This window comes from Sciurus vulgaris (genome assembly GCF_902686455.1).
Source record: "Sciurus vulgaris genome assembly, chromosome: 19".
Lineage (NCBI taxonomy): Eukaryota > Metazoa > Chordata > Mammalia > Rodentia > Sciuridae > Sciurus > Sciurus vulgaris.
The window spans coordinates 9,974,133-9,998,529 of NC_136480.1; the positions used below are offsets into that span (position 1 = coordinate 9,974,133).

Sequence of the window (24,397 nt, forward strand, 5' to 3'; positions counted from 1 at the left end):
GTTGTGAGGGTATTGGGCATCAAACCCAGCTGGGATACTGTCATCATTTTGTTCGTGCAAAAGCCCTGCCTGGTACTCGGGTCTTGTAATGATACCAGAGTCTGTGTTTTATGGCACACAAGTGACATTTGATTTCAACAACAGCCCTGGATTTATACTCTCTCCTCCCAATCTCATCCCTGAGAATATTTTATTTGTCTCTTGGTCTTTCTCCAAGCAAAGTCTAGAAGAATGAGTGCAGAGGTCCAAAATGCTCCCTGGACTTTGGTTATCTGTGTCCTTTCCCAGACCCCCTGCCTGAAGTCTGCCCAGCGTCTGCCTCTTCCTATAGTTCCAAACCTGTTCACCATCTCATGCATGACTGGAGGTGCCAGTCAACTGGAGCTTGCTGGAGTGTTCCATAGTTCTGATCATCAAAAGTGAATGTGTGGGCCCTGAGCATTATTTCTTCAGTCCCTAAAAAAAAAATCTGCATAACATGATCTCCTTTTGGAAATGAGTCTATGTGTCACCATTTCAGAAAATGCAAGAGGACATAAATGCCTCTGATGGAGATCCTGGTTTCAGAATTCTTTACTTTTTCTTTCTTTTTTTTCTTTTTGTATTCAGTTGCAGTGAAATACCACTAAACACACAGTGTTAGTTTTGTCCCACTGTGGTGACCCATGTGTACTGTGCCAACTGATGAGTGATGTGGCCAATCATGATATGTCTGCTTTGTACAGGTGCACTTAATAAACATCTTTTTTTCATACATTGCTTTGCCTTTTTACTTTCTCAAAGAAGAGGACCATATCTATTGGTTTATAGATTCCATTTCTCCTTTAGGGCTTCACAGTTAGCTGTCTGATGATGGCAGGTGCATGGGATGCAGCCAGGGGCAGAAGGGAGTCCTGGTCCCATTCTCCAAAGTCCCAGAATTTTCTGTTGGAAAATGCTCTAAGACCCAGGGAAAAAACCCTCTTGTATGATATACCCAAACCCACCATACACCACAGTCTGACTCTGGAGGTAATTGGATTCTGTTTTGTTACCTAGAAGGGACCTTTTTAAAGGGGGATTTACAGGTCACCTGTAAATCATGGATGGATTTGCATTAAAATGCAGATTCTGGGGTCCTATTACTGAATCATTCTCTGAAGCTGGGGCCCTAGAACATGCAGTTTAGACACAAGATGCTGTTTAGTGCATATGGACCATAAAAGAGGGACTTCTCTGTCCTCCCACCTGGAGCCTTTTCTCATCATACCCGCAATGTTCTCTGCTGCAGCTTCTCAACAGGATTCCTGGAGGGGACGGAACTCCTCAGATGTACGTACACCTAACATGTGCATCCTTTCCCAGTTCTGTGAACCTCATGGATTGGAAAGCACCTGTCATTGTAGGCCTTAAAGAAAGAGTGGGCTGGAAAAATTGGAGCCATAGCCACAATGCAGTTATAGCAAATACCATTCTGTATTTAGAACCTCTGTCTAACCCAAGATTTCAGATCTGAAACTGGTGGCATAATGATTTTGAAAGGGAAGGTCCTTCAAGAAGGATATAACACCAGCCTTAATCCTTTTCAGCAAGAGGAGCTGGGGCTTGCAGAGTCCACTAGAGAATGTGGGTCAGTCCCAGGGTAGAGCACAGAGTAGTGGTCTTGGAACACAGTATTTACCCTGGCTGTGCACCTTTTAGGGAGTCTGCTGACCTCTCTGAGTTGCCATTTTCTCATCTTCAAAAGCAAGAATTGGATGGTAAAATGTTTGGGGGTAAAAGAGACATATATTGCAACTTATTTAAAAATGCATCAAGATGAGACTACAGATGGACAGAAGGTTGGATGGACAGATAAAGATGTGATAAAGCAAGGAAGTAGAAATTTCATTGTAGTGCCATGACAGCGGGTATACACGTGTCCACTGGAAACCCTTTCAACTGTTTCTGTGTTTTAAAATCACATTAGATGTTAGATTAAAAACACAAACAGGGTCAGAATTTTAGAGCTGAAATGAACAATAGAGATCATTTTTATGGATGATAACATTGAGGCCAGAGAAGGGGAACTAGGAACAGAGGCAGTACCAGAACCAAGTCCTCCTGTGTCCTGGCTCACTCTACCACACTGTTTCCCAAGGGTCCTTGGGCTTGTGGCCAGGCACCAATGAGGTAATGCCTCTGCCAAATCTTAAAGTGCTTTGGAACTTTAAGTTTATGAGAAATTATGTTGCATGAAAAAAAAGGGGGGGAGCTCAAATAGGATCTGGGGATAATGTGGCCTAAATGGATTTCTTTATTGCAAAACTTGTCAGAACCTTGAATGTGCTATTTAATGTCTACTGCAAGTCTCCAAGAGAAATATATGGCGTTTCTAAACAAATTTGGCTACAGAAACTAACCTCCCCTAACCTTTTGTCATTTTAATTTTTACATTTTTTTTTTTTTTGAGGACTAATTTCTGGATAGCATGCTTGGGAAAAGCAGTCCTCAGAATGGTAAGATTGTTGTCTGTCTGTGTGTGTGTGTGTGTGTGTGTGTGTGTACGCGCGCGCGGGCACGCGTGCGTGCATTTACTATTGTTGTTAGGGAGTGGGGAGAAGTGGGACATTTCAGTTCTGTTGCTTTTATCCCCACAGTGAGTCCACACAGACACACAGTGGACCTTATGCCATCTTCATATCTCTTAGAGATGAAGAGGTGTACATGCCATGTGGGAAGGCCAGGTATGCCAGGGCTTAGTCTCTGGTGAGCCAAAGGGGAAGTTCAGAGAGATTTTAGGCCTGACCCTGACCTGAGATGTAGCTACCCTGCCAGCCCAAGGGCCACTTTCCTCTATTGGCACCATTATCTGACTCAGGGACAATTGAAGTCATTCGTAAGTAATCTCCCAATGAACATGGCAGAGCAGTTGTCCAGCAAACAAGTAAAATCCAAAGAAAAACTACTTGACTCTGGTCCTTGAGAGGACCCACCAATGTTCCACCTTTGTGCTTCTCAGGGCAGTGACGTGTATTTCCAGGGCTGGTCAGGACACATCCCAACCTTCTGGACACAAAGCACAGCATTCCCCCAGTGCCGCTGAAACTCTTTATTGGAGCCATCCTCCCCACACCAACAGTCACTGCTTGCTTTCTCAGGCATGCTCAGACAGGTTGACCCTGGGTGGGAACTGATGCTGGTGTATGCTGTTACAGTACAAGTGAATGCAAAGACTTGCAGTAGCTGCCTCTTAGCAAACCATCCTCCCCAGGCCCAGTCATGGGAGCATCTTGGCGGGACTGGGGCAGGGTGAAGAGCCACTGGGCTTCTGCAGCTGGGCTCTCTTTTCTTTCTGGTTTCCCTACACTGTGTCCTCCCATCTTGGGAGGAAATTGAGCAGTCCCTAAAGAGAAAGAGTTCTCCAGCAGCTCCCATAGAGCAGCACCTGGGGGACCAGTCTGGCCTGACTCCCCCTGCCCCGCCAGCTCTGTTGCTCCACCTGGCTTTAGATTTCCTTCCGCAGCACCACCTTGATGTTGCTGCAGATCTGACCCAGGGCAGCGAAGAGTGGGTTGCAGAAGGTGCGGATACAGAGAGAGTAGATGTGGCTGATGCACTGGATTTCAATCAGGTAGCTCTTAATGCATGGCACCACCGCCCAGATGTGGCAGAAGGAGATACAGGCGAACAGGAAGCCCCAGAGCAGGGCCAGCGGGACGCCGAGCAGCGTGGACAGCAGGCGGTAACACCAGTACTTAGAGACAGTGAAGGTGGTGTAGCTCACCTTCCACACGCCATCGAAGCTATAGGTGCCCACAGGTTCTGCAATCACATCTTCAAAATCCACCTGCAGGGACAGGATGGGAGATCCTCAATGCACAGCATCCACCTACTTCTCAAGCTTTCACATGAGTGCCTCAGAATCCCCTGGGAGGGCTTGTCAAACCCAGAGGGCTGAACCCCATCCCCAGAAGATTCTGGCTGGGCCCCAGGCTCTGCATTTCTAACAAGCTCGCTGATGTCAGTGCTGCTGGTTCCCACCATGCTGACTCACCCTCTACTGCAACAGTGAGGTACAATGAAGAGCTTGTCCAACCTTCTCCTTTTATGAATGGATAAGCAGGCCCAGAGAAGTCCAGTGAGTGGCTCAAAGCCAACAGTAAGTTTGAGGCAGTGCTAGAGCTGTAGCACTCGTGCTGTAGTTTGGGTCTGGAATGTCCCCAAAGGCCTATGAGTTTAAGGTTTGGTCCCCAGAATGATGCGACTGGGAGATGTTGGAACCTTTAAGAGGTGGAGCCTAGTGAGAAGTCTTCAGGTCACTGGGGGCGTGCCCTTGAAGGGGACTGTGGGACCCTAGCCTCCTCCTCTCTCCTTTTATTCCTGGCTCTGAGGTGAGCACTTTTGCTCTACTGTGTGCTCCCGCCATGGTGTGCTGCCTTGCCACAGCACCAAAAGCAATGGGGCCAATCAATCATGGACTGTAACCTCCAAAACTATGGGCCAAAATAAACCTTTTTTCTTTATAAGTTGATTATCTCAGGTGTTTGTTACAGTGATTTAAAGCTCACTGCATAGCTCACAGATTCTATTATTTTAAGATCCCAAGGGAGTTGAACAGTCATATTCATCCTACAAGGATGTAGTGAGCACCTGTAGATAGAACGGTGAGCAAGCATAGGTTCCTACCCTCATGGAGCTTATGGTAGGCAGTTATAAGCACCAGAATAAGGGGAGAATAGGGATATGTACCTCCAAAGGAGCAATTAACTTAGACCAGGGGTTGAAAAAATTTAAAGAGGAAGAGACATCTAGCTGAAGCTGATATCTGAAGATGATCAGGTACAGAGGGGGTTATGTCCTAGAAAAGAGTATTTGGGTCTGATGGAGCAGAAACATCTAGGGCTAATGGGATAGACAGTGTTGGCTCTTGGGAGATGCAGGTGCTTCTGGAAGGCCAAGTGCAAGACCAGAAAGGAGGTTGGAGAGGGAAGGTTGGGTGCCTTTGGTGCTGTGACCCTTTGACGGCTATAGCCTGGGGTGGCTTGGTAGGATCTGGGTTTCAAGCAGTCCATTCTGGCTGCTGCTTTGGGGGCTTTGGTAAGGCTGGGAGTGAGGATGGTGCAGGGCCAGTTAGGACATGGTGGTCCCTGGTTTAAGGTAGTGGTAGTGAGTTAGAGGTACCTAGGTCTGGGAGCTACTATGGCCTGAGGTCCATTTCTGGGGCAAGATGTAATGGCTATAAAGGTGTCTGAAACAGAGTGTGGCTAACCTGGTCTGAAGAGCCTTATAGAGGAGGCTGAGTTCATTTTTCCTGTCCTAGTTCTGCAGTAACTGAAGGCCTTCCTCCCTGTCCCCCAGAAATGTGGGTACTTAGCAACTTCAGTTCATATATCCCACAGAGCAGGTGACTGAGGCCCCATGTGGGAAATGAAAAAAAAATCAGTGGCTATAAAAGAATGGTTACTTTCAGCCAAGCCATTCAGCTAGCCTTTCTGGGTCCCCGCTATGCATTAAGCATCATCGTAGCTGCTCACTCTCATGTGATATCATTTAGCATCACTGCATCCTCTCTGTCTTCTCTGTAAAGTGGAGATACATTTCAGTGTATCTCCAGGATGAAAGGATGGGAGGCTGTTAAATTCAGGAGACAATTGAAAAGCATTGAATGAACACCAAGGCTTGATGACTGGTGGACCCAGTGGTCTGACCAGTATGTCTTGCTAACTGGGAAACTGAAGAGCTGTTTGCTGTTGTGAGAAAATGTAGAAATATCTTTGCTATAACTTGGATCCTAAGTGTCCCCCAAAGACACACAGGGTGAAGACTTGGTCTCCAGGTTGGAACTCCTAGGAGATGGTAGAAACTTCAGGAGGTGGGGCCCAGTGGGAGGAAGTTAGGTCATTGGTGGTTGTATCCTGGAAGGGGATATTGGAATGCTAGCCACTCCTCTTCCTCTGTCTCTTTGCTTCTGGGTCACCATGAGGTGAACAGGCCTCCTTTGCCATGTGCTCCTGCCATGATGTACTATGTTTCCAAAGACCCAAATCTATAGGGCCAAAAGACTACGGACCGAAACCTCTGAAACCATGAGTCAAAATGAACCTTTCCCCCTTTTAAGTTGATTAGTTCAGGTTTTTATCACAGTGACAAAAAGCTGAGTAACACAGTCTCAGACCTGTCTGAGATATTTCCTGTCTAATAAAAGTGGGTTGAATAAAATCACAGACTAATTAAACTAATGGGAGGGGCCTGCATGGGCAGCTGAGACCAGAGCTCAAATTTCAGTCTTCCAGGGCTTTCCTTTCCCACTCTGGCTGTGGGGAGATGATCTTTCCTCGATGTGCAGTTATTATTACAATTAACTTTTCATTATAAAAAAGCCACATCACATAAAATGAAGGGAATAGGAAAAAATGAACAAAAAGAAGAGTCTCTGATTTATATTTCTCTAATACTAAAAATACTGCTTTGCTGCATTTCTTTCTAAAATAATACTTTTTGGGAAAGGGAGTGAATACAACTGTGATGCTCAGGGAATCGTGGATCCTGTTTCTCATATGACTTTTAGTTCTGAGCTCTTGCCGCACATCTCGGATCCATGGATCCCTTATACATCCTGACTGGGGACTGCTGAGGATGAGGTCCTACTCAGGGGAGTATATTAATGGGGCAGCAAAATTTGCATGGTGAGATTCTAGGCTGCAGGTTGAAGAATCAGCAGGACCACAGGATTCCCTCCCTGTATAATCTTAGCCCCTGGTTGTTTTGATGGAGATGACTTAACCTCTTAGATGACCCCATGGATGGGAGAAGAGAAGAATAGGGCCTAATCTTCTTGGAACTATGAAACGTGTTCCTGAAGGGCTTTGAGGTTGTGATGGATGGGTGAGAACATGGGAGAACTGTGGGTTTGGGAGCAGAGAGCGAAAAGACAAGTGCTAGATATTTGAATAAGAGGTCCCAGGTTGGTTGGGAACATCTCATGGCTTTGGAGACTGGATGGAAAGATATGGCATCATATTTTGTTTGTTTTACAGTGCTGGGGATAGAACCCAGAGCCTTGCACACATTAGTGAAGTGCTTTATTACAGAATTATAACCCCAGTCCAGGGCTGGAATCTTCTACATCTGGTTTACGTGGGACAAAAAATATAGACTTGCTATTTCTTTAAAAAAAAATTGTTATAGATGGACACAACACCCTTATTTTATTTATTTATTTTTATGTGGGACTGAGGATTGAACCCAGTGCCTCACATGTGCCAGGCAAGTGCTCTACCACTGATCCCCATCCCCAGCCCTGAGACTTGCTATTTCTTGAGGGAGCTTCCAAATTGGAGAGACTGGGGAGGGTAACCCTGGAAGTCCCTTTCAAACTTGTCCTGGGTATACATCTGCCTGCTTATTGAGGATTCAGTCTAACCCCAAGGCTGACCGAGAGGCTCTGATCTCTGCAACCTACCCCATCCCCATATTGGCTGATGCCTCTTGGACTGGCTTCTTGGACTGGCTTCTAGAGATGCTATGTTGCCTCAGAAACTTTATAGCAAAGATAGGCATTTGGACAGAAGCTTGCCTCTGCCTTCATCTCCTTGGTTACCCCTCCTTCCTGTCTTCCCCTGCTCAGCACCTGGTGGCCTATCCAGCTTTCTAGTGATTGTCTTTAAAACAGAACCTCCCTGCTCTCAGATTAACCAGTCCTGCCTCCTTGACTTCAGGTGGGCAGTCAGGCCCAGGTCCTGGCCTGCACTCACACGACCAGACAGAATCTAGGCATCCTGACTCTAATTCACTGTCTCAGCAAAGACTGACCCCAAAGTAGATTCTGTCTGTGCTGTGGTTATCAGGGAGTGTGACTGTCCCTTCTGAAGTCTGGCCCTTAGCATGCAGACAGACTGGATTTGACCTTGAGCAAGTCACTGAGCTATTCTATGCTTTGTTTTCCTAGCTTTGTCTTATGGAAGTTGTCAGAGGATTAAATGAATTAAGGCAACACTTAATTAAATTAAATAAGTTAAGGTACTCAGAACAACACTGGCACAGAATACCTGATTAAGAACTCTTAGCTGTTGTTACAGTTTTTGAATCTTAAATGTGCCCAAAGGCCCAGGTGTTAAAGATATATTCCCCAGGGTGGCATTATTGTGAGGTGGTGGAGCCTTTAAGAGGTGTGACCTGGTAGGAGGTCTTTAGGTCATTGGGGGTGTGTCCTTGAAAAGAATAGTGGAGCCCTTCCCTTCCTCCTTCTCTCCTTCACTCCCCTGCCATGAAGTAAATGGTTTGCTCCAGTGTGCACTTCCCCTATGATATGCTACCTTGTCACAGGCCCAAAGCAACAGGGCCAACCAAACATTGCCTGGAACCTGCGTAACTGAGCCAAAATGAAACTTTGCTCTTTGTAAGTTAATGGTCTCAGGTATTTATTCTAGTAACAAAGCTGATGAACATAACTGTTGGTGGTTGTTCTAGAGTACTTTCCTCTATAGGAAACTGGAGTCCAAATTGGGTTTGCATCCAGTGCAGATGCCAATCAGATGAGTGACTTTGGAGTTTCACTTAATCTCTTGGAGCTTCATTTTCTCATCTATAAAATGGAGTTGCCATTTCTTACTATGAAGAATAGAGAAAATTTTTCTTTCATCTATTCATCCTTCCATCTATACTATATATTCATTTATCCATCCATTACTTTTATCTATTTGTCCATCATCCATCCATCTGCCTACCCATCTTTCCATCCATCCATCCATCCATCCATCCATCCATCCATCCATCCATCCATCCATCCATCCATCCATCCTTCTACCTACCTATTAATTTATCCGTTTATCTACTTGTCCTTCAGTCTTTCTTTCCTCTCAACCAATCAACCAACCAACCAACCAACCAACCAACCAACCAACCAACCAACCAACCATCCATTCATACATTTATTCATGGAATATACAATTTGTTTCACCATACCACCTCTTGGGCAGTGCTTAGCATAGTACCTGGCATATAGTAAGTACTCACTGATGGTGTTTGTTCAAATTCTCTGAAGTTTCTATGAAAATGTATCTCAAAAATTCTGTTGACATCCCAGGTCACAAATGATATCATTTTCAGCAGTTTACCTAGTCTTAAATGTTTCTGTGTGGGTCTCACTCTGAGATGATATGATGGATGGAATCCTCCTTGCTCTCATTTTCTCTTTGTAATAATAATCCCACCCTCAAGGACCTCTCTGTTGGGTCTTTTAATTGTCATCTCTTTGTAGAAGTCATTGGTGCTGACATTTGAATTATTTCTAGGGATTGCCTTTGAGTGCTATGCACCAGACAACTGCCATTTTCTCTGAATCAGAAAATGTGCTATTGGAGGGCTGTCCTTTGCTGGGAGCAGGCTACTGTTCCCCCTAACTCAGATTTGAACATTGAAAGAGCTTTACCACAATGTACTAGTTTGGGGAAATAGATGATTTTAAGACTCTGCTCAAGAAGTTCTAGGCAGCGGTGCCAGTGTATCAGCAGCACACAGTGACTTTATTTCTTAATTCCTTTACAGAAGTGGAGAGGAGATGCCTTTTTCCTTGAAGGGTGGGAAATGGGGGACTCAATTTATTGGCTGAGCCTTGGAGCTATGTGTACAGCTGGCGAGGGGCTGGAGGGTAAAAAGGGGAGACCAGTGTTTGCTCATTCAGTTAGTGTCCCCTTCTCTGGCGTATTTATTTTTGGAACAGCAAGAAAGCTAGTTGATTAATAGGAACCAGCCTGCAAAGCCCCCACAGACTTCGAGAGGGTGGAGGAGTGCAGGCCATGAGTTGCCTGAGAATTCCAGAGAGGCCGGCAGCCACTCCTGTCAAAAATACCTCCCCAGAGTCCTGCATGACTCAGGCCTTGGGCATCCAGGGCCCTGGACAGTTCAGATAAAATATCTCAAAGGGAGGCAAATAGCTCTATGGTTCCATGCTCCACTTGATCATGAGTAACTGTGTGATTTGGGGCATGGTGTTTTCCCTCTCTGATCCTTAAAGTGTTTTTTTTTTTTTTCCTTTGGTTTGGTTTTGTTTGTTTGTTGGTTTGTTCAACTTTACACAGAGAAGACAGACAAGATCCACAGTGGATGGGGCTAACTCTGCAGCCAGAAGACTCAAGCAAGTGGTCTCATTTTCTGGATTCCAGTTTTCTCACTTGCTACTTTGCAACTTAAAGGAAGTTAGTGTCTCCTCCATCCCTACCTCAGGAAGGTAAGTACAGAAATTGAGAATAAGCACTTAAAAATATTCAGAAAATTTGGATGCAGTAATTTTATGTCTATTAAATCTAATAAGAAGAATTGGAGCATGTATTTGTATGCCTGTTTTTCATTTCCTTAGTAATTAATTTTTATAGCATTTTACAAAAGTATTGGTGTACAACAGATCAGAATAATCATAATAAAATCAGTCCTTTACCCAAGTAGTTTGAGAAGCACTGGCTTATAAAATTAGGAGCTAAACTGAGTTAATAGCTGTAAAAACAGCTTCAAAATGGTAAAGCTTTGCTTCTTTTGTTAGATATGGTGATAATAGAATTCTGTAAAATCTGGGGTGGCCATAGGGACACCCACAATGCATTTGACCCTCACAGATGTCAGTTCTGGCCATGTCTCTTGTATCTGTTATTTCACGTGGCATATAAGGACCAAGCAGAGGGATGCCCATATCAGCCTGACAGCAATGAATGGGCCTGAGTCTCCTTTGCTGTGTCCTAGCTCAGGAGCATCACAGGAGCCAGGAACTCCAGGAGGAAGAGACACAGAACACAGCACAGCAGGTAACTAGGCATTATCTGGAGCTTGTGATCAAGAGCATCCTAGTGGGGTACTTGGAGCACCTGGGTTGTAGCATAAAGGGACCAGGGTTCATGGGATCATGTAAAGGAACTACAACAAGAGGGCTACAAGAAGAGAGACAGGAACCTGCCAGAAGGACCCAATCAGTATCCCACGGAGCCCTGGTACTTGTCTTCCTGCTGGGCTCTTCCCTTTCTCTCTCCTGCCTTCTCAGCCTGTGCCTTTGGTGAAAGCTGGAATAGGGAACAAAAGAAAGTCCCTGGATGAGTTCTAGGATCTCTAGGATCTGTGTATCATTTAGTGTGTGACTAGCTAGTCTCTAAAGATGACTCCCAATGAGTCATACCTCTCAATGTTTATGCCCATGGGTAGTCTCATCCCATCTTGAGGCTGGACTTGTTGTGTGATTCACTTTAACCACCAGAATGTGGCAGAAGGAATGCCATACCAGTTCTAGAACTGAGCTTTAAGAAGACCTGGCAGTTTCTGCTTGTGGGAACCCATAGCCACCATGTTTTATACCCTGCTGTAGAGACTGGTGGTGTTAGAAGTCTATATACCCTGCTGTAGAAGACCACTGCCATACCCTCCTCTAGAGACTGGTGGACAGAGACTGCTGGAGACTGCAGGGAGAGGTCCCAAACTACCAGAAATAGAGGCTCAGCCATTCCAGCATCCTGACTGAACCCCACTTTAGAACTCTTTTTGCCAATGCCCTGGAATATGAGTGAACCATATTGGGTATCCCCGTTCAGTGGAGCCCCTAGGTGATTTTAGCCTCAGTACTATGTAACTGAAGCTGCAGGAGAGGGCCCCTCTAATCCAGTAGAACCGCCCAGCTGAGCCCCATCAACACAGAATTGTGAGTGACTGTAAAATGGTTGGGGTAATTTGTTACACAGTAATCAATAGCTGACTCAGTTCAACAGTTCTTTATTCTGCAGTCAGAGTAGTAGAGATTTCATCTGTTTTGCTATAACTCTGGCTAGCTGACGAGGCCTGGCTTCCTATTGTGATTCATTAATAATGTCTGCCATGTACACAGGAAGGAGCAGTGATAATACCTGTCCCTCACATTCTCCAAATCTGAACCATACATTCTTTCCAGTGTTGTGAAAATCCTCCACACCATTACTCATTCTCTTTCCTGTTCTTGAAAGCTTATTCCCCCTCCTACATTTTACGTGTCTCTCATATTTAAAAAAATGTACCTGGCACATTATATCCCCATGAAACTGGCTCCTCATTTTTCCATATGCAAGTAATCTCTTTCTCCCCTAACTACCCTCCCCCATTTCATCTGGCATTAACTTATAGTATTTAGCACCTTCCCCTGTATAGTCTCATTTTTCTAGTCTTTGCTTTCTTATTGGTTTGAATTCTTTTCAAGGGGAGGTATCAGATCGATTTCATCTTAGAGTGACAGGTGTCCTGGATCCACCCAAACTGGGAGCAGGAGTGTGCAGAACTGGTGGACTGCCGCTTCCTCTGGTTGTGTCCTGGCTTGAGCTGATAGGCAGAAGGGTGTTGTTTGAAGGGGGAATGTGTTGTGTGCTAAACGGGGATTGGATATGGGATGGGAGCTGGTATCATGGGAAGGGCTGGGATTAGGCCTGTCTCCTGTCCCTTCTGAGGGGCTGGTTTGGAGCATCTGGGGAAAGAGGAGTGGAAGCTGCAGAAGTTGCATGGCACTTAGGGGGCACATCTGGCTTCTTTAGGGTCCTGGTGCTGAAGTGTGAGTTACGGAGAGGGGGGCTGCAGAGCCAACCACAAGCCCTCTCAGAAATAACTCAGGAGGATCAGGATGGAGTGGGGTCCTAAGGCATGCATTCATGTCCCCCAGAGCCCTGCATGGGGTTTGCATGCAGCTCACACTATCTGCTCTGAGATAGCACAGCGCCTGGCATGTAGCAGGCACGCTAATGAATCCAGGAGTCAATGTTGGCAAGATGGTGGGCAGGAAAGGGAAGAGGGGTGTGCTGTCCCCAGTTCCTCAGCTCTGGCCTCTCATGACCTTCAGCTCTGCCCTGGGTCCCACCCTGAGCCTTGGAGATCATACTGTAATTCTGTTGGGTGGTCAGGGCTCTCTGGTGCTCATTTTCCAGTTTGGATTCAAGGGCATCACTCAAAGGGAGAATCTCCTCTCTGTAGGGACTCAAATTCCTGAATACAGTGGGTATATCTTCTGCTCTTCTTTCTTGGGTGTGTGTGTGTGTGTGTGTGTGTGTGTGTGTGTGTGTGTGTGTGTGTTAAATCCCAGCATCTGGTGGTGGAGGGGACAATGCATCTTTTTCTTCTCTATCCAGCTGCTATCTGCACCAGGGACTCAGGCCCAGAGACAGAAAGGGATTTTCTCAGAGTCACACAGTGAGTAAAGGTCAGGTCAGGAAGAAGAACCAGTCTCTGTAGCTGGGTCCTATTCAGGATTTTTTCTATGCCACTCATTCTAGCCCATGAGAACCCTGCTGCCACATGAGTCCGCACTGACAGAGGCTCCCTGGGTATTTCCAGGGCCTTCTGAGTTTTCTTCTTGTGTCTCTGTCTTCCCCTCTCCCTCACTTACCCTTTCTTCCATCCCTCTGTCTTTCCCCATGAGATGCAGGCACCCAAGCACTCAGGAGGTCACTGTTCAGACAGGCTGCCCTGCATGCCTCCAGGCCACAACCTCCACTTTCCTTCCTTCCTCTTTCTTTCTTCTTTAAGAGACCGTAACACAAACCTGAAGTCTCCTTGAACCTGTCTGTTGTATTTACCTGACTCTATTTTATGATTCTTTTTTTCCTGTTTTTTATTATTATTATTATTTTTTTAGTTGTAGATGGACATAATACCTTTATTTTATTTATTTATGTGGTGCTGAGGATCAAACCCAGTGCCTCACACATGCTGGGTGAGCACTCTACCATGGAGCCACAATCCCTGCCCTTTTTTCTGTATTTTTAAATGTTTCATTTCTTCCTTATTAAAAACAAGGGAAAGAAAGTCAGATGACCTTATAAACCATAGAATGTCCAAATGATACCAAAACACAATCTCCTCTCAACATAATTAATTTGCAGGGCTTTTTGTTTAGTCTTTGGGAACTGTTTTTCTGGGGCGTGGGACCATCAGAAGAGGTTGCCTCTTAGCCCCAGAGGGGCCACTTAAAGCTAGACATCTGTGCTGCCATCCCACGTCTCCCTTTGGATCATAATCTGGGCCCAGGACCTGGAGCACGTTCACGCCTTCTACACTTGCTATTCACTGTGGTCCCCCTGAGAAACCACATTCTCCTGTGGAGTCCTTATCTCCACCCCTCAGGGCCCCACTGGGGACCCCAGAGGTGGCCCATGGCTCAGTTCTCTTGCCCTCAGGACCTGCAAGTTCCTCAAGGTCCCTATTCAGCTCACATTTGTCACTCCCTTGCTGTGTGCTCGGGACTGTCTTAGACACTTCCAAACCCCTTGTCTCTTTTAACCCTTATGTGATATTTCTGTGGCACAGCACCATTCTGAGATTCATTCACCTGGGGGAGGAAAATGACACGATCACCATTTAGCAGGGGGATACAAAGGCTGGGAACACCTAGATGACATGTCTATTGCCATTGTTTTAGGTAGAAGATTTGAACTCAGGTCTACTGAAGTCAAGTCTGAGACCATTCCTGCTAGACCACACTGTGTAAACCACAACTAACAACACTAACACTGTAAAGCACTTCTATAGTACTTTAGAGCTTGAGTGATTTGCTTTCTCTTTTTCCCCATCGTGGCTTTTCACACCGCGCTGTGATACATTATCGTATCCCCACCACTGGTGATTTACGTGAGTACAATGTGAACAGTCATGGAGGAGTGCCCCAAGAGAAGAGGGGACACCAAGGAGGGAGCATCTGATTGCTTGAAGGAGTAGAGGGAGTCTTCCCAGAGGAAATGACCTTTGAGTTTTTCCTTGAAGACTGAGAGGTGCATTCACTACTCAGAGGAGAGCAGGTGGGCACTTCCGTCTGAGTCCAAGGGGTGTGTTCTGGTGGGTGGACTGGCAGGTGGGAGCGGAAGAAACAGGTTGGCCGATCGTGTTAGGTTTGAGAGAACACATGGAGAAGGTTAGAACCTGATCCAGTGAGGGAGGTGACCCAGTGAAGGATGACCACCCAGGGCTGTGCCTCAGAACCAGCTCTTAGCCAAAGTGTCAAATCCAGCAGCTCCATCTTTGAACACTTGGATTGTGGCTAAAATTCTAAATTCTGTTTAATTTTAGTTGAGGATCTGGGCCTCCATTCCATTATAGGAAACATTTTAAGAATGTATGGAATAATTTGAAACAGTTTTCAACTGCAAGTGTTTGAACTCCAAATTCAGAATACCTATTTCTGGTGAAAATTTAGCATCCACTTTGAGATATACCATCAACAAGATACACACTGGATTTTGAAGGTAAAGAAATACCATACAAAAGTTCCTTAATAATTGTTTTTTAGGTTGAAATCGTACTATTTTGGATAGATAGGGCTACAGAAAATATATCCTTCAAATTAATTTCACCCGTTTGGCTTTTCTTTTGTAAATGCGACTGCTAGAAAATTTAAAATTCCAGGGCAGGCGGGCGGGGGGGAGGGGATGTGGGAAATCTCTGTACCTCTCATTCAATTTTTCTGTCAACTTACAACTACTCTAAAAAACAATCCAACTTCATAAAACAAAATATGTAAAAGTAAGTCATCGTGTGATTATCGCATAAAACAGATGCAGCACATGCAATTATGTACAATGTATAATATTTGATAATAATAAATGATGATGTTACAGTTTATGTAAAAAGAAGCCCCTAGGATTATTGTACCATGGGTCACATTACGTCTCTGTTTTGATGGGACAGTGCTGGTCTGAGATCCTAATGTATTCAGTAGGCCCAGAGAGGCTCTAGGCATCTTCCCCTTTAAGAGTTCCTCCCGTAACTGTTAGTGACAGGGGACCCTGCTCTGAAAAAGTGTCTTTTAAAAAGTTCCCTCTGGTTTTCAGGTGAAGGCTGGGTTAAGGCCATGGGCTCAGAGGCGGCCAAGCTACTCCTGTCACCTGGTGAGGAAGGAGGCCCAACGTCAGGCTGCAGTGACTGGGGACACTTCCTGAAGGCTGGACAACTCCAAGTGTCCCCCTTCAGGGACCTGGGCTCCTTCTGAGAGGACTCTGTCCTGCTGTGGCCACCAAACGTGAGGTGAGGTGGGAGCCGGGGCAAAAGCCGGGCATGGCTGGCAGACCATGAGGGACAGACCCTGGGCAGGGCTCTAGGGCAGCGAGTGTCACTTCAAGGGGCTGCCAGCCCCACTGGAAGCTGCTCTCTGGAGATTAACCCCGAGCCCACTGTGGAGACCGCAGAAATGCCTCCTGGCATGGAAAAGAGCCCAACTTGGCCACCTATTCCTATTGCTCCTGGGACAAGGGCCAGGAGTGAATGGCGAGAGTCTCGGAGTAGTAAGGAGGTAATTTCTTTGTGATCCGCCACCCGCGGCCTGATTAGTATTTGGGTCACACATACACAGCTCATTTTTTGTTATGGTTTAAGCTACAGGTTCATTGCGGGGGGCTTACAAGCCTGTGTTTGTTTGTTTGTTTGGGGGGGAGATCTGGAGAAGATAGGATAATGAGGGTCTTTGGGAGAAGATGGCTGTGCCTGCAGCAGAGACCCTCCCTGCCACCCCATGGCCCAGCCTACCTTGACTATGTCCTCGTTAATGTTCTTGGGGTCTCGGTTCACAAGGTCGATCTCCTTGCAGTGGATGTCCTTGATGATCTGGGCCTCCAGGTCCGTGTGCTCTTCGGTCATCATGGTGAAACTGGGGGACCCTCGGGAGGAGATCGGAGCTATGTGGCCGGTGGGGTTGAGAACACTTGGAGCAGAGAGACCAGTTCAGGGTCCCCGGGCCTGTGCCCCTGTGGGCTAAATAGGCCCCACCCAGCATGCCGGCTGACAGCTGTCCCACATAACTTCAGCCTGCCTGTTGGTAAAGCCTCCCATGGCAGGCCTCCAAGCTAAAATTAAGACTGGAGCTCTTCTGGAAGGGAGAGCGCTCCTTAAAGGGGGCTGCCACCAGGCCCTGGGCCTCCTGCGAGGGAGCTGATGGCCTGGCATTCCCTGCCAGCTGCCAGGGTCTGGCATTCCCTGAGCTGGGGTGGGCTCAGTTCTCCAGGGGCCCCTGGAATTTGCTACTGCCATCAGCACTTGGGCTCCCCTGGGAAATAGCTGCCCAGGAAGGGAGATGGGCTTGATCCCAGCTCTGCCTGTGACCTGCTGTGTGTCCTTGGGCATGCTTCACCTCTCTGGGCAGCCATGTTCCCACCTGTACATGGGGATAGGATGACAATCATCAGGGCTCTTCCCACCCTTGAGGAATGGAGGAGATGGGCTTGTGTAAGGAAGAGGCTTTGATACGCGGGAACACTCTCTCGTAGGGATTCTCAGAGGATCGTTAGCACCTGGCCCTGCTGCTTGGTGCCCTGCAGCAGGTCTGAGGCTTTCCAATTTCTGGGGTCTTCCTTGGAGCGGGAGCTGATGGACTGTGGTTAGGTAGGGCTTGGGATGAGACGAGAACAGGGGACCACTGCCCGCTTCCTCTGCCTCCTCCATGCGCCGGCCTGTGCGAGGAGGGGGCCTGAGTCCATTTTAATGCTGCTCTGTGTCCCAGTCCTAGGGGCAGTTCTAGGACATCCACAGGCCCTAGCCACTCCACTGCAGCAGTGGGGCACCCCTCTTGTAGACACCTCCCCAGCTTTCCTGTGCCTGCTTCTAACTCGGCCATCTTTTGAACTCTGGGAGTTGAAGGGGTGGGATCCTGAATCTCCAGGGGCAAGGCCCAGAGCATCCATTTATTGTCCACCTACTCCTCCAATCAGGATTGGTTAAGAGCTGCCGATAAAAAGGTGAATTAGGCTCCGTGCCTGCCCCAAGCAGCTGCCAATCAAGGGGGACAGACAGATTTGAAGTGATGATATTTCATTGGGCAAGTGCTACACATCATAACTATTTCATAAAGAGCTTGCCTTTAAAGTCCACTGGAGACAGTGGCTCACCCTGGAAGCATCAGAGGAGGCCTCCTGTGGGAGGGGACCTTAGAGGTCAGTGTTGAAGGCAAGCCGAAGTTCACCACCCAGTATGCTTTGGGTAGCAGAAATGTAAAGTGGTATGAACTGTATGGGGAGGGTGTGGGGTGGCTTTACTAGTGGAGGTGAGGCAGGAGGCACAACTGGACTTTGACCAGGGGGTGAGGTATCCCAAACATCATGCTAAAGGGTATGGATTTTGCCGAGTGGGTTACACCTATAATCCCAGTGACTTGGGAGGCTGAGGCAGGAGGATCACAAGTTCAAGGCCAGTCTCAGCAATTTAACAGGACCCTGTCTCAAAATACAAAATAAAAAGTACTGGGGGTGTAGCTTGATGGTAGTGTGCTCCTGGGCTCGATCCCTACCACCACACACACACACACACACACACACACACACACACACACACACACACACACACACAGAGTACGGATTTTATCTGGAAAGGCTTCAAGGTGGCAGAGGGTCACTATCAGACTTGCATATGATGAAGCTCACTGGTGGCCAGATGGAGGGTGGATGGGACCTGGGTGAAGTTTGAGGCAGGAGGGCTAATTGGAAAGCTGGAGGTTGCTGGGCTTGGTCAGTACTTGTGGTTGGCTACTACTAATGTAGATGCAAAGATAATAGTGACTTGAACAAGACAGGGACATTTTTTTCTCTCTCTCTCACTTAATATACATAGGTAGTTCAAAACTGTGTTGGCAACTCCAGGATGTCATCGAGCATCCATATCCCCATCTTTCTGTCTCAGAGCTTCCTCATAGGCACAAGAGGGCTGCCATTCCTTCCTCTTGAATGTGGGCAAATGTTTGGACTCTGATTCATAGAGAACAGCAGATCTGATGCTTTGTGACAATCCTGTTTCCAGAGATGCTGCTTGTGGAGAGACCGTTTAAATCAGGAATCATTAAGACTTCCTGACTCATGGCTCACCTGTTCTAGGTCCTGGACCAGAATTGCTCCCTCTCTAGTCAAGCACGGGTGGCAAAACCTGCCCCTCACACACACTGGGAAAACCTCGAAGGGCACCAGCAGGCCTTGTGTGCCCTTAGAGAAAATGTGAAGGACACACCGAGGGGTGAAACCTCCAGATCAACCCTGGGGTGAGGCCTCTGACACGGGAACATGAAGAAGGAGGGAGACAGGATTTTCCGAAAGTTGTTTTGTTTCTGGGGTTTTATGGAACGATATGCATTCTTATTTTAAAGGCATGTTTTTGCTGTTACTGTTCCTGCACTTTGCCAGGCAAGAGAGAGAGAAGAAGATTTTTTGAAGATGGGATGTGCAGGAAGACATAAATTTGTGGTGGGTGATAAGGGGAAGTAGTAGGAAGGGGAAAGATGACCTGAGCCATTTGTCAGGAGAGTCCCAGCCCTGCAGCCCCAAGCCCCGTGAGCTGCCGAACCAGGGCTTCCATTAGCCATAGGAGTATCACTCATGCAGAGGTTTCCTAGGCTAGTGAGGGAGGAATGATTAGCGAAAAAACAAACTTGTTTTTCAAAGAGTTTTAGATCTAGGAGAAGGACTCGTATTTACTTCACAAATTGGTTTATGGGGTCTGCATTTTCCAGGCCAGGTCTGGGAAAGACCCAGCTTTTCCATTTCAGAGATAAAGAAATTGAGGGCCCCAAAAATCTTGGTTGGTGGAAGAGAGAGCTTGGGATTTGGAGACCAATAATACTGCCCTGTGTCAGTGAGCAGGCCATGCCCCTCTGAACCTAAGTTTAACTTCTATACATAATGAGTTTATGAATACCATCTCCTCCTAGTAGCAAAGATTTTTAAAAAAATATTTTATGTGGTGCTGAGAATTGAACCCAGTGGCTCACTCATGTGAGACAAGCAGTCTACCCCTGAGCTACAACCCCAACCCCATAGCAGAGATTTTGAAAGTGTTTGGAATGGTTTTCAAACACAACAGTATAGGGCTGGGATTGTGGCTCAGGGGTAGAGCACTTGCCCTGCATGTATGAGGCACTAGGTTTGATCCTCAGCACAACATAAAAATAAATAAATAAATAAATAATAAAATAAAGGTATTGTGTTCATCTACGACTAAAACCCAAAACCAAAAAACAATAGCACACTCTCAGGATACACCAACAGAGTTGGTCACTGTGACACTCCACTCTATTCTGGTCAGACTATGCTTGGCTCCTCATTTGGGCTCCATGATTTAAGAGGTATGTTGGGAAACGAGATCCTATCTAAGGAGGGTAAGATGATGCAGGGGTTAGTAATGTGTCTTATGAGAGAACAGTTTTGGGCTGGAGAAGAGCTGACAGAAAGGGAGAGAGAGAGAGAACTATTTTCAAGTTTCTGAAGGCTGAAAGAGATTTGTTCTGGGTGGTCCTGAGGGTTGGTGAATACATGGTGGGCTTTGGCTTGAGTCAACCCAGTGCCTTGCTCCTAGTAGGCCCCCTTGACAGTGACAGCTGGTAGGATTACATTAAGGATACCAGAAAGAACCAACTCTCAGTTTTCTAGAGATGTAACACGCTCTTCAGAGAGCAGAGTCTTCCTGGAGCCAGATGCATTACTGCAGGGGAGTGGAAGGGAGCCAAAGATTGGAAAAGCAGAGGGCCAAGCCAACTGTAGGGCCAGACAGTTAAGAGTTTAGGAGGGCTGGTGCAGAGGTCAGGACAAAACAAAAATACAGGACCCTTGTTAAAGAACAAGAATTTTGAGATGGCAAAACCAAACCAGGGGCATCTCCTAAGTGTGGCACTCTATGAGTTGCATGCCCATGAAACTAGCCCTGGCTTTAGGCTCTGTGAGCCACACGATGTCTGTTGTGATCCCTCTGCTCTGCCCTTGCGGCACAGAAGCAGCCACTGATGGTATGTAAATGCAGTGGCATGGTTGTATTTCAGTGAGACTTACTAAAATAAGGGGGAGCCAGGTCACAAAATTAAGCTTCCGGGCCCAGAGGCTGTAGTTTACAGACATGTATAGCATCCTGAGATGGGTCACCTGGGCTACGGTATTGCCCCAGAGTCAAGTCTGGCCAATTTTGGTTTCATGGTTGGGTCACTGCCGGTTTTCAGGGGACAATCTGTTCCCTCTGGAATTTAATCCTCACTGGGGGTTATTAAGCGTCTAGAAACTTAATCCAACTGTGGTGTTTGGAGGTGGGGCCTTTGGGATGCGACTAGGATTAGATAAGGTCAGCAAGGTGGAGCCCCGTTACAGTTTGGCTATGAGGTGTTCCTGAAAGCCTCCTGAGTTCATGCAGGAATGTTCAGAGGTGAAATGATTGAGTTCTGAGAGCCGTAACCTAATCAGTCCATCAGTGGCAACTGTAGGCAGGTAGAACAGGGCTGAAGGAGGTGGGTTACCAGAGGCCTGCACTGGAAGTGTGTCCTGTGGCCTCGTCCACTTTCTCTCTGCTTCCTGGCTGTCATGACCTGAATAGATTCTCTCTGTTGTGCCCTTTTGCCATGATGTCCTGCTTCATCTCTGGCCCAAAGCAGTAGAGTTGGTGGACCATCGACGAAACCTCTGAAACTGAGACACAATAAGCTTTTCCTCCTCTAAGTTGTTCTGGTTGTGTATTTTGGTCACCATGACAAAAATTCGATGAAGAAAAGTCCCCATGATTGAAGGCTGATGGCTTTATAAGAAGAGGAAGAGAGGCCAGGATACACATACACATGCATGTGCCCTATTTCTTTCCATGTCATGCCCAGAGACACTTAGGGACTCTGCCAGCAAGAAGGCCATCACCAGGTGAAGCCTCTCAACCTTGGGCCTCCAGAACCATGAGCCCAAATACGTTTCTTTTCTTTATAATTCATCCAGTTTGTGGTACTGTGCTATTAACAGAAAATGGATTAATATACTCTCCAACCTTCTCCCCCATCTGGGGGAAGGATCTCTCTTCCTTGGGTCCTGTGTCTTCTTGGGATCCCTTGAATCCTTCCCCAGCCTTTCCATCAGACAATGACCCCCAATTCACCCTACCCCTCCTGGGACAGTGGCCATAACAGGGCTGCCTAAGTGAGAGGAAAGAGATGGAAACTTATCCAGTCTCAGGGACCAACAGGGAAGACATCCAGTCCAGAAACTGCCCTGCTGGAGTTGGCTCAGAAAGGGACCATGTACATTGTGGATGACAACTGTATTCTGTTTTCTCTCAGCTGGGACCAGCCTTGGTCTCAGAATACCTGGCAGAGATTGGTGTTCAGCTCATCCTTATTAATTCACAGAGAACTGACACTAGCAAGGGATCCTGCTGGCTGGGATTTCTACAGCTCTCTCTGAGCTGTAGCCCATGGCAGCTTGTCCAGAACGTGATGATGCTCCAGAGATGGAGAAAACTGAGGGTAAGCCTCTGTTCTCATCAGAAACCTCATGTTGCTGCCACCAGGGAAGAGGACGAAAGAAAGAAGCCATCAGTCCTCCTTGTTTCTGTCTCCTTAGTCTCTAGAAGGATCTCAGTCTCAGCTCCATAAAGAACCAGCCCTGATTTCATTCAGCCTGGGTTGCAGATGCAAAGTGCACTAAGAGCCCCAGCTATCCAGAGCATGCCTCTCTCCCCATACCATTCCTCGTATTCAGACAAGTTGAGCTCCATTCTTCTCTGTTGAGAGCTTTCCTGGGGCCATCTTTTCATTCTGCATACATCGATTTTGCACTGGTGTTTTCCCCAGGAAACCAAAATGAGCAGTGCATCATTTCAATATACCCTGGATGTGTGGCTTGGAGCAGGTGCTGGGGATAAAATGTGAAGAAGACTTGGGCCTTAACTTGGCAGATTGCCTGGTTCTGCTGGGGAAACAGACAATAAAAACACAACAATGATAAACACAGAGTCTGGCATGCTGCCCACACAGAGACGTGGGCTTGAAAGATGCAGAAGTCCTTAGTCTCAATCTCTGTGAGTGTGATCGTATTTAGAAGTAAGGTCCTTGCAGAGATGATCAACTTCAGAAATCAGCGGGGGTGGGTCCTAATTCAAAATGACTGGTATTCTTATTAAAAGAGGAAATCTGGGCACAGAGACAGACATGTACAAGGGAATGTTATGTGAAGATCAGAGCTGTCATGAACTGAGGGGCCACCAGAGGTGAGGAGAGAGTTCTGGAACTCACCCTTTCCTGGCATCTCAGAGGGAGCTTGGCCCTGTTCATGCCTTGATCTTGGACTTCCAGTCTCCAGACCCGTGAGCCAATAAATGTCTATTGTATAACTCTCCTGGTCTGTGGCACTTTGTTTGACTTCCAAAGCTGATTGGGACATGCTGGAAGGACCCAGAATTCTGACTGGATTGGTTTCTTATAACTGCTATAATCAGTAACAACAAACTTCTTTAAAAGTAATACACATTCATTCTCTTACAGTTATGGGAGTTGCAAGCCCTAAAATCAAGGTATCAGCAAGCCAGCATTGCTTTGGGGGGCCCTAGGGAAGAATCCATTTCCTCACCTCTTCCAGTTTCTAGATATCATCTGTATTCTGTGGTGGCTCCTTCTTCCATCTTTTAAGTGCATCCCTTTAACCTCAGCTTCAAATCAGGGGCTGTAAGCCAGGGCCTCACCTCCCATCTGTCCTCCCTATCCTCCCTCCAACCTCATGCTTCCGGTTCTCAGCAGGGCCCATTCTTTGTGCCTGTTGGCTTGTGAGCATCTAGGTTTCATTCTAACCCACAGCAGCTGGTTCTAGGAGGATTCCTGGGTTTTTCTCCAGACCTTTGCAGACAGTCAGGACAGTGCTGGCTCCACCTAGTCAGCCAGAGTCCATCTGGTCCCTAGATTCTATCCCTGCCTCTCTTTCTACTTTGATGTTATGCATGCACATGAAAAACTGCTTTGGGCTTCATGTAAGGAAGAACTTCTCAATGGCCAGTGTGCTCTGGGAGTAGAGTGGGGTGGGGTATGTGAGTAGCTCACTGGAAGAAGGCAGAATCCTGCAGATCTTATGAGCTGAGTCTTCCGAGTTGAGTTGACCTGGGAATCTGCCAGTCACTAGTCGTATGAGTGAGGTGAGAGCATCAGGATAGCGTTAATGGCTCAGCCTGAGAGAGGAGGGACGCAGCAGGCGCAGACCTTATAAGACCAGTTATGACCATGTCAGACCAGTTATGGCAGGATCCCTGGGTCAGAACCTGAGCATTGGAATTTCTTAAAGCCCCTCAACATGATTGCTATTTTTAGGGTCAGCTGTCTGGGAGTATGGAGGAGGAGGTCAGGGCTGTAGGGCCCCCAGTTGACTGGGTTCAGGGAGAGAAAAAGTTGGTGGTGGGGATTTGGAGGTGGAGTGCTACCCATGTGGTGATACCCCTTTCATGACCCCCCTCACTGTCTCCTTAAGATTCCACTCATGATAACATGCCTGTTATTGGCTTTGGGGGCAAAGGGCTGTTTAGCATCAAAATGACACTTAATGATGAACATATACACTGAGAAATGTATTGTTAGGTGATTTTTGTCCTTGTGGGAACATCAGAGAGTACTCTTAAATAAACTTGATTGGTACAAGCCTACACGCTGAGGCTATTGGTCAATACTGTCCCGTATACTGTCTGTCATTGACAGAAA

General features: G+C 46.9%; 1 protein-coding gene across 1 annotated transcript; it reads right to left on the reverse strand.

Moving 5' to 3' along the window:
* Positions 1 to 569: 569 nt before the first annotated feature.
* CAV3 (caveolin 3) lies at positions 570 to 16,784 on the reverse strand. Its single transcript, XM_079122093.1, has 3 exons — positions 16,468 to 16,784; positions 2,527 to 3,808; positions 570 to 2,494 (listed from the first exon to the last, which is right to left on the reverse strand). Exons 1-2 carry the CDS (start codon positions 16,579 to 16,581, stop codon positions 3,467 to 3,469), a joined length of 456 nt encoding a protein of 151 aa, XP_078978219.1. The 5' UTR covers positions 16,582 to 16,784; the 3' UTR covers positions 570 to 2,494; positions 2,527 to 3,466.
* Between the last annotated feature and the right edge of the window lie 7,613 nt (positions 16,785 to 24,397).